Source organism: Piliocolobus tephrosceles, chromosome 5, assembly GCF_002776525.5.
Source record: "Piliocolobus tephrosceles isolate RC106 chromosome 5, ASM277652v3, whole genome shotgun sequence".
NCBI lineage: Eukaryota > Metazoa > Chordata > Mammalia > Primates > Cercopithecidae > Piliocolobus > Piliocolobus tephrosceles.
The window spans coordinates 140760770-140772078 of NC_045438.1; the positions used below are offsets into that span (position 1 = coordinate 140760770).

The window sequence follows — 11309 nt, forward strand, 5'->3', positions numbered from 1 at the left end:
GCACATGCCTATGATTCCAGCTACTGGGGAAGCTGAGGCAGGAGAATCGCTTGAACCATGGAGGCAGGGGTTGTGGTGAGCTGAGAGGGCACCATTGCACTCCAGCCTGGGCAAAACAGCGAAACTGTCTCAAAAAAAAAAAAAAAAAGATTCTTGAAATTCACTTTGCTGATATGCTGTTACAAACGTATAAACACTTTTTAAATACTTGGATGGAAAAATATTTATATTTTTATCAATACTTTTTCACATTAATTGGATCATTCTGTAATTTTATGTAAATTGCTAGCAAAATGATTATAGCTGACAAAATCAGTAAGTTTGTTGTTAACTTCCTGACTTCTTGTATTTCAGAGAATGAAGAGTTGAACCATTCAACATGAATTGGGTAAATAAGAGTGTCCCACAGGAGTTCATTCTGTTAGGTTTCACAGATCAACCATGGCTAGAGATTCCACTCTTTGTAATGTTTCTGTTTTCCTATATCTTGACAATCTTTGGCAATCTGACAATAATTCTTGTGTCACATTTGGATTTCAAACTCCACACCCCTATGTACTTTTTTCTTAGCAATCTCTCACTCCTGGACCTTTGCTATACCACAAGTACAGTTCCACAAATGCTGGTAAACATATGCAACACTAGGAAAGTAATCAGTTATGGTGGCTGTGTGGCCCAGCTTTTCATTTTCCTGGCCTTGGGTTCCACTGAATGTCTTCTCCTGGCCGTCTTTGGCCAGGAGATAGGTTTGATAGGTTTGTAGCTATTTGTCGGCCTCTACATTACTCAATTGTCATGCACCAGAGGCTCTGCCTCCAGTTGGCAGCTGCATCCTGGATTAGTGGCTTTAGCAATTCAGTATTACAGTCCACCTGGACACTTAAGATGCCACTGTGTGGTCACAAAGAAGTGGATCACTTCTTCTGTGAAGTCCTGCTCTGCTCAAGTTGTCCTGTGTTGAGACAACAGCAAATGAGGCTGAACTATTCTTCATCAGCGTGCTGTTCCTTCTAATACCCATGACACTTGTCCTTATATCGTATACTTTTATTGTCCAAGCAGTGTTGAGAATTCAGTCTGCTGAAGGTCAACGAAAGGCATTTGGGACATGTGGCTCCCATCTAATTGTGGTGTCACTTTTTTATGGTACAGCTATCTCCATGTATCTGCAACCACCTTCACCCAGCTCCAAAGACCGGGGAAAGATAGTTTCTCTTTTCTGTGGAATCATTGCACCCATGCTGAATCCCTTATATATACACTTAGGAACAAAGAGGTAAAGGAAGCCTTTAAAAGGTTGGTTGCAAGAGTCTTCTTAATCAAGAAATAAGAAATATACAAATGGTAAGTTTGGCTAAAGACACAATGCTTACTCAGCTTACTAACTTCTCTGCAAGTTGCCCTATTTTTGTCATTACTATAGAGAACTATTGTAATCTCCCTCAAAGAAAATTTCCTTGACAAAAAGCTATATTTGTTTCTGTTGCCTAAACCGTTTCATTGAACAAGCCCCCAGAACTGGTCTTCCAATGCACCAAAAACTAATCACAACGTTTTCAAGGTTTGTCAAACTTTACATCATTGTTTGTATAATTCAATGTAAACTAGACCTTTCTGATCCAGAAATCATTTCTTCAGTAATACACACATACACACACACTTAGAAACAAAGATGTAAAGGGAGCTTTTGAGAGGTTGCTTGCAAGGGTGTTAATAAATAAATAAGGAATTCCTAAATTATAGGCCTTTTAAAGACTTCAATTTTACATAGCTTATAATGTAATTCTCTCCAAATTGCTTTATCATTACTATTCTTAGAAAAACTATTATGGTGGTCTTCAAATAAAATGTTGACAGAGAACTATATCTGTTTTCCACTGCCTAAATATATTCATTGCACAAGTCTTGAGAACTGATCTTTTATGAATTCTCAAAATAGCATAGCCTTAAAATCTTTAAGGTCTCAAACATCTTAGCACTAGTCTGTATACATCAGGAAGAGTCTTAGACTTCTCTGAAACCAGAATAAAAGCTTAGAAATTCTTTCCCTAGAAACAAAACATTTGATACACATACAGATGCCCTCATCCTTACACACATACACACACAAACTCCATGGCACAAATTATTTTTCAGACAATTGTAGATCTAACAGAAGTATCCAAAACCTTGTCTTAATTATCGATATAAGGTTAACAGCCCTAGCTTAAATTTTAACACTATTCGCACATCAACACAATACTAAAATCCACAATGATTCTCCAGCCCCCAGTTTTACTTAGATCTTCTGTTGTTTCTGTACTTCCCACTTCTCCTAAGTAGAAGTGTCTTATTCCATCTACCAAATAAAGTTGTAGCTACATTTTAGACTGAAATCAAATGCCTGCTTTTAAGCTTTTAAAATTATTCCTCTACTGTATATATTATCTCTCTCCTTTTAACTTCGAAAGCACTTAAAGGGGCCAGGCATGGTGGCTCACGCCTGTAATCCTAGCACTTTGGGAGGCTGAGGCGGGTGGATTGCCTGAGGTCAGGAGTTCAAGACCAGCCTGGGCAACAATGGTGAAACCCTGTCTCTACTAAAATACAAAAATTAGCTGGGCATGGCAGTGTGGGCCTGTAGTCCCAGCTACTAGGGAGGCTGAGGCAGGAGACTCGCTTGAACCCAGGAGGTGGAGGTTGCAGTAGAGATCACACCACTGCACTCTAGCCTGGGCAACAGAGTGAGACTCCATCTCAAAAAAAAAAAAAAAAAAAAAAAGGAAAAGAAAGCACTTATAGGTTAAGTCATAAAAAAGCACATTATATAATCATGTCCACAGCTTGTTTAATGCACATTTCTTGTACAGAAAGAAATGCTTATTAATTTCATGTGAGTTCCCTTGAGGTAGCATAGATCGTAATTTCAACTTCTTCCATATGGACTTCAGAGCCCATAAAAGTGCTAGAGAAAATAAACACTATAAGTTGGTTATTTGGTTGATTTTGTGAGTTACACTATAATTATATTAACTGCTTCATTATTATTATTTTTCCAATTTTTTTATCAAATGTCATAAAAGTATAAAATGCAGTAACTAAGAAATACAATTAGAATGTTTTACTTCAAAACTTTACAGTAACAACATAAATTTCAGCATAATTCTAACCCAACATGGTGGATCTTAAAACTTTAACTTGCATCAGAATCATCTGTAGGGCTTGTAAAGTTCAGATTGGTGGGGGTCACCTACCCCCAGACCTTCTAATGCAGTAAGTCTGGGGTGAGGCCTGATAATTTGCATTTCTACAAATTTCCAGGTAATACTTATGTTGCCTGTTAGGAGACCACACTTTAGGAACAGCTGTGCTAACAGTTAAAATAAATAAAGGTATGCTGCTTGCTGAGTTTCTATCCTTTATTTTTAGAAATGAGTTATAATTTAAAGGAAAATAGGAGAAAACACTAATAGAGTATATTGAAATATGAGGGGACATTCCTTAATAAAAATGCATTCATATTTTAAAGTCCAACTAAATGATATACCAGATTTCCAGAGACAAATTTTGATGTCAGCTCAAAGGCAATGTCAGGGTCCTTTAAAGAATTATGAGAAAATAGTAGAGAAACCAGAGTGATGGAGATTGAAGTATTTTATATATTTTTAAAAGAGCCATTAATTGATCTAATAAATTGCCTATTGGTAAGTTCTAAAGCCATACGACAAAATTTTATATGTATTTTGCCATCAGTTACCTTGTGACTATATACATATATATTCTGGCTTCATTTAGAATAACAATTACTAAACTATTTTATAGAGATACGTATAATAATAATTTTTTTTTTTTTTTTTTTAGACGGAGTCTTACTCTGTCACCCAGGCTGGAGTGTGGTGGCGCCATTTTAGTTCACTGCAACCTCCGCCTCCTAGGTTCAAGCAATTCTCCTGCCTCAGCCTATGGAGAGTAGCTGGGATTACAGGCAAGTGCCACCATGCCTGGCTAATTTTTGTATTTTTTGTAGAAACAGGGTTTCATCATGTTGGCCAGGCTGGTCTCAAACTCCTGACCTCAGGTGATTCACCTGCCTTGGCCTCCCAAAGTGCTGGGATTACAGGCATGAGCCACTGCGCCCAGCCTATAATTCTTGATTTCTTTTTTTTTTTTTTTCTAATTCAACTTTTATTTTAGATTCAGGGGGTACATTTGCAGGTTTGTTACCTGGGTATATTTTGTGATACTGAGGTTTTGGGTATGATTGATCTTGTCACCCAGGTACTCAGCACAGTATCAGTAGTTAGATTTTCAACCCTTGTCCCCCTCCCCACCTACCCACTCTAGTAGTCCCTAGTGTCTACTGTTGCTATCTTTATGTCCATGAGTACCCAAGGGTTAGCTCCCACTTATAAGTGAGAACATACAGTATTTGGTTTTCTATTCCTGTGTTAATTCACTTAGGTTAATGGCCTGTAGCTGCATGTTGCTGCAAATGACATGATTTTTTTTCTTTTTTATGACTCATGTTATTCCATGGTATATACGTACCACATTTTCTTTATCTAATTCACTGTTGGTGGGCGCCTAGGTTCATTCCATGTCTCTGCAATTGTGAATAGTGCTGTGATGAACATATGAGTTCACGTGTTTTTTTGGTAGGATTTGTTTTCTTTTGGATATATACCCAGTAATGGAATTGCTGAGTGGAATCGTAGTTTTAAGTTGTTTGAGAAATCCCCAAACTGCTTTCCACAATGGCTGAATTAATTTACTTTCCCACCAACAGTGTATAAGTATTCACTTTTCTCCACAGCCTTGCCAGCATCTGTTGTTTCTTGACTTTTTAATAATAGCCATTCCAACTGGTGTGAGATAATATCTCACTGTGGTTTTGATTTGCATTTCTCTGGTGATTAGTGATGATTAACATTTTTTCATATGTTCGTTGGCTGCTTGTATGTCTTCTTTCAAGAAGTGTCTATTTCTTTTGTACATTTTTAATGGGTGTTATTTGCTTTTTGCTTGTTCAATTGTTTAAGTTCCTTAGAGATTCTGGACATTATGCCGTTGTTGGATGCATAGTTTGCAAATATTTTCTCCAATTCTGTAGGTTGTCTGTTTACTCTGTTGACAGTTTCTTTTTCTATGCAGAAGCTCTTTAGTTTAATTAGGTCCCAGTTGTCAATTTTTGTATTTGTTGCAATTGCTTTTGAGGACTTCGTCATAAATTATTTCCCAAGCCCCATGTTCAGAATGGTGTTTCCAAGGTTTTCTTCTTCGATTCTTGTAGTTTGAGTCTTACATTTAAAACTTGAATCTATCTTTAGTTAATCTTTGTGTATGGTGACAGATAAGGGTCCAGTTTCATTCTTCTGCATATGGCTAGCCAGCTATTCCAGCACAATTTATTAAATAGGAAGGCCTTTCTCCATTGCTTATTTTTGTCAATGATCAGATGGCTATATGTTTGTGACTTTATTTCTGAGTTCTCTATTCTGTTCCATTGGTCAACGTGTCTCTTTTTGTACCAGTACCATGTTGTTTTGGTTACTGCAGCCCTTATAGAATAGTTTGAAGTCGGGTTATATGATGACTCTGACTTTGTTCTTTTTTCTTAGGATTGCTTCGGCCAGTGGGACTATTTTTTGGTTCCATATGCATTTTAGAATAGTTTTTCTACTTCTGTGAAAAATGACGTTCATAGTTTGATAGGAATAGCATTGAATCTATAGATTGCTTTGGCTGATATGGCCATTTTAACAATATTGATTCTTCCAATCCATGAGCATGGAATGTTTTTCCATTTGTTTGTGTCATCTATTATTTCTTCAGCAGTGTTTTGTAGTTATCCTAATAGAGATATTTTTGTTTGTTTGTTTGTTTGAGACGGAGTCTCACTCTGTCGCCCAGGCTGGAGTGCAGTGGTGCAATCCCGGCTCACTGCAAACTCCGCCTCCCAGGTTCAGGCCATTCTCCTGCTTCAGCCTCCCGAGTAGCTGGGACTACAGGCGCCTGCCACCATGCCCGGCTAATTTTTTTGCATTTTTAGTAGAGGCAGGGTTTCACCGTGTTAATCAGAATGGTCTCAATCTCCTGACCTCGTGATCCGCCCCCCTCGGCCTCCCAAAGTGCTGGGATTACAGGCGTGAGCCACTGCGCCCTGCCTAATAGAGATCTTTCACCTCCTTCATTAGATGTCTTCCTAGGTAATTTTGTGTGTGTGTAGCTATTGTACATGGGGTTGCCCTCTTGATTTGGCTTCAGATTGAACATTATTTGTGTATAGAAATGCTACTAATTTTTGAATGTTAATTTTGTATCCTGAAACTTTACTGAAGTAGTTTATCAGTTCCAGGAGCCTTTTGGCAAAGTCTTCAGGGTTTTCTAGGGATAGAATTATATCCTCAGTGAACAGAGATAGTTGCATTTCTTTTTCTATTTGGATGTGTTTTACTTCTTTCTCTCACCTGATTGCTCTGGCTATGACTTCCATAAATCTTGATTTCTGAATAGAATTTGCAAACAATTCTTATCTACTTCTGTTCAATACGGAGCAATAATGACCAAAATGTTAAAGCAGTTCCATTTGTCCCTATCTTTTTGTAAAATCTCACTCAGAAGGTGATTAATAAAACACTATCACCCTGAAAATATCATTATAAGACTTAAGTGTTTTGTCCTACTAGAATATGCACTTATAAATAACTTGCATGAATTTAAAGAGAACACACTTCGTAAGTTAAAAATGACACTAAACTTTGGGAAATTAATAATTCTAGAGAAATCAGAAGTAAAATTAAAAAATAAAAGCAATAAATAAAAGGATGAAATTTAACATAAATCAAGATGGACACATTTACTTCAATTGTATCCTACAGAATAGTATTAGTAGAACTATGACTGGCAGTGAATCCCATAGAAGCCCAGCTAAGACATATGGATAATAAAACATGTAGATTATTGGCTTTAGTTTGAGGATTTTTATCTTAAGAGATACATTATAAAACTAAAATGCCTACACAAAATAATGACTAGAGAATTGAAAAATCAGAACATCATGCCTCTTGAAGAATTATTGAAGGCATCGATTTTTTCAATGTTGAGTAGAAAATGCTTTGTCAAAGTATGAAGCAGTAGCTTTCCTCAGGTATTTAAAGGGAAATCATGTGCATAGCTTAGTTTGTCTCATAAAGGTTAGAAATCCTACTAATGCATAAAAATTAAAAAGTAGATCTGAGCATGATATAAGGCACACACACACACAAATAGATGTTATACCATGATGAAATAGCTGACCATTTCTGGCAATGTGGGAAAATAGAATTCTATATAAAATAGAGATTGAATTAAACAATCTACCTAATGCCTTTCCTCTTTAAATTCTGTTTTAGGAATTTTCTTTTGTGAAATAACATTTGTGATAACAATTTCTGTTAATGACCAAAGAAACAAAAGCAGGCAGAGAAAATGATAGATATAACTAAACCTTTGGAATAATGTCATGTAAAAGAAATTGAGTTGATTCCAAGGAAAGAACTGGATGGAAGCTATTCTGATTTAGCATATAGAAGTCAATGCTAGAAAACATGAAATGGCTTGAATGGGTAAGTATCTGTGGAACTATGATTTTCAAATATGAGAAGTAGTCCAAGGGAAGTTGGACTATGTGACTTATAAGATCCCTTTCAATCCAGAAAGTGTATGTCTCTGCCAATTACAATATAGGAGAAATTTGGTTAGATTTTTTAAAAACTTCCTGAAGATAAAAGATGGGGTATAATGGACTATTTAAACAAAGGATACAGTGAAGTAATCAACTGTATCAGTTTCCTAGGGCTATCATAACCAATTATCATGTACTTGACAGCTTAAAACCATAGAAAGTTATTATCTCACAGTTCTGGAAGCCAGAAGTCTGAAATCAAGGTACTAGCAAGGCCATGTTCTCTCTGGAGGGTGGTGGGCAGAGGAGGTGTGGTGGTGGTGGTGAACTTGTTTCTGCTTTTTTTGTTTTTTAGTGACTATTGGCATGCCCTGCTCATCCTTGTCTTGTGGCCACATCACTCTCAGCTCTGGCTTCATTTTCATATCTCTTTCTTTTCTGTGTGAGCCTCAGTCAAATCCCTCTTTGCCTGTCTCTTACAGGAATTCATGATGGCATTTAGAATTCACTCAGATAATCTAGAATAAATGCCTCCTCCCAAGATTCTTAATCACATCTTTCTCCATATGAGGTAACATTTGCAGATTCCAGTGATTATCACCTAGACATATCTTTTGGGAAGGGCCATCATTCATGGTACTGCATCATCTATATCATTTAGGGCTATATAGTCCATCATCTTCCAAAGAAAAGAGCGTAAAATTTACTTTGAAAGGGTCAGATTTTTAAATTTTAGATTCTTAAGGAAATGAGCAAGAATTCAACTTTATTCCTACTCGTAGTATCATTACTATCTTATCATGAGAATTTGTAAACTGTATACATTTTCCTGTTTAAAACAACAAACACACAGATTATATCATTTTTCAGTACATACACTGAATTGACCACAGGGCAAAAATTGGTGAAAAAATAAAATCTTTTGTGCAGATATAAGAAATCAATATAGTTTTTAAAAGGTGCATGAGTATTAGCACCACATGGATAGTGGAATTATTAGGAAGATAATACAGTCTGTCTCTCTGTGTATAATTTAAATATAGACACAAAATACATTGTCATATTTATCATGTTTTACTTTTCTAAGTTATTTACATTAAGAATAACAATAATATTCCCATAAATATGTCACAGGTTTATTTTTTTTTAAACACTATTTCCAGTACCAAAATGTGTCCCACATATGCTCCAATAAAAAGACACAGATCATCAGACTGATAAAAAACCAAGGCTCACTATATGCTGTCTATACGAAAGGTACTTTAAATATAAGGACACTAGCCGGGCATGGTGGCTCACGCCTGTAATCCCAGCACTTTGGGACCCCGAGGTGATCACTTGAGGTCAGGAGTTTGAGGCCAGCCTGGTCAACATGGGGAAACTCCGTCTCTACTAAAAATATGAAAATTAGCAGGACACAGTAGCAGCACATCTGTAATCCCAGCTACTTGGGAGGCTGAGGCACTAGAATCGCTTGAACCCGGGAGGCAGAGGTTGCAGTGAGCCATGAAATGTGCCACTGCACTCCAGCCTGGGTGATGGAGGGAGACTGTTCCAAAAAATATATAAAATAAAATAAAATAAAAATATATGTGTGTGTGTGTGCGTATGTATGTGTATATATATGTATCTATAATGACACACACAAGTAAATAGTAAAAGATTGGAAAAGGTAGCCACAGTAACATTAATCAAAAGAATTGGCTATGTTATTATAAGAAAAAGTAGATTTCAGAGTAAAGAATGTTACCAAGAATATAATCATTTAATAATAATAAACCAATCCATCAAAAGGACATGTGAATCTTAAACATTTATACACATGATAACTAAACTTCAAAATACATACAGAGAAATCTGGTAGAGATGAAAGAGGTAGGCATGCCATGATTATAGGTGATTTCAGCACCCCTTCATCAATAATAGATAGAACAAATAGACAGAAAATCAGTAGGCATATAGAAGACTTGAACATTATCAACCTAAGTGAACTATTTGACATTTATAGAAGGCTCTGCATAGCATCAGCAGAATATGCATTCTTCTCAAGTGCACGCAGAACATTTCCCATGACAGACCATGTTCTAGAGTATAAAACATCTATCAGTATAGTTAAAAGGATTCAAATCATAGCAACACATGTTCCCTGACAACAGGTTTTGTTGCAAGCCTGAGAGAATTTTAGTTCAGTTGTAGATGTTTGCTTCTATGCCCCACAGTTTATATTTCAAATTTCATAAATTTTAAGATGTATATTTTTTCACATTTAACTTCTCTCAAAAATTGCTGTTCATCTATAATCTATGACTTTTACAATCATGTTGGCCAGGTGACAGTCACAACATAGTTGCTATTGCAGTTGTGAATTGCAATGTGTGAAATTCACTGTTACTCCTGATAGCCTAGCTGGCTAAATGGAATCCTCCATGTTTCAGTCAACAAATGATTTTAGGACCATTGATGGAAGCACTATAAGTCTGAGTTGTATCCTGAAAACTTTGTTGATACTGTGAAAGAAAATCAAAATTACTAAACTAAAGGGAAAAGTCAAGCTGGGAACTGCCCAGGGCAAACCTTCCCCCCCATTTTATTTAAAGTCATCCCTCTGCTTGCTGAGACAGATGCATATTCTGATTGCCTCCTTTGGCAAGGCTTATCAGAAACTCAAAATAATGCAAAGTTTATCTCTCACCTACCTGTGACCTGCAAGCCCTTCCCTGCTTTGAGTTGTCCCCGCCTACCTGGACAGAACCACTGTTCTTCTTATATATTGATTGATGTCTCATGTCTCCCTAAAATGTATAAAACCAAGTTGTGCCCCAACCACCTTCGGTACATGTCATCAGGCTGAGGCTGTGTCATGGGTATGTGTCCTCAATCTTGGCAAAATAAACTGTCTAAATTAACTGAGACCTGTCTCAAAGTTTGGGGGTTCACAATACTTTCTGGTAAGCTCAAGAATGCAACAGCATTTGTATTTGCAGAATAGGTAGAGTAACTATTACTGGATTTCAGGGAATACTGTAAGGGTTCAGAAATTTAATGGTTCAGCATAATTCTGGGAACATAGTAAGTTCTCACTGAATATCTGCTACAATAATGTTTCAAATATTATTGTCCCTCAGTAGCAGGTAAAAACTGAGGCTCAGATTGACACATACTTTGTAACAGGGAGTTCCAAAATTTGAATTCTGGCCAGTACCTCCAAATTTCGGTTGTTTGCCACTAAACCACTCTTTTCATATGTGTTAAAAGTGTAATTGAATTACATCTTCTATTTAAGAAACAACTTATTCTTTTCAAAGAAATCACATTTCTTATCTCTTTGAACAGATGTTCTTGTTTCCATTGTACACAGGCAGAAATTGAAACATGACAATTATCTAGTCAAGGTTGTCCAGCCAGTCTAACAGAGAAATGTCCTTTTCACTAGAGAAATGCTATAGGTTAACTTGGTTTTTCACAGGAAAACTTGAGCAAAAAAATGGGAATATCAGGATTGTTAAGCATGAAGAAAATTCTAAAAACAAGCGACAAAAGTTGATAAAAATGAGAGTCGCTCATGCCTGTAATCCCAGCATTTTGGGAGGCCAAGGAGGGCAGATCAGGAGGTCAGGAGTTTGAGACCAGCCTGGCCAGTATGGTGAAACCCCGTCTGTACTAATAA

The 11309-nt window shown here is 36.6% G+C and overlaps 1 protein-coding gene across 1 annotated transcript; it reads left to right on the forward strand.

The window, feature by feature from the left end:
* The first annotated feature begins 379 nt into the window (after nt 1-379).
* Nucleotides 380-7439, forward strand: LOC111525915 (olfactory receptor 2B2). Its single transcript, XM_023191576.2, is given in 5 exon segments — nt 380-736; nt 739-928; nt 931-1245; nt 1248-1344; nt 7371-7439. Coding segments are annotated over 4 exon segments (945 nt in total). The 3' UTR covers nt 1331-1344; nt 7371-7439.
* Nucleotides 7440-11309: the final 3870 nt, after the last annotated feature.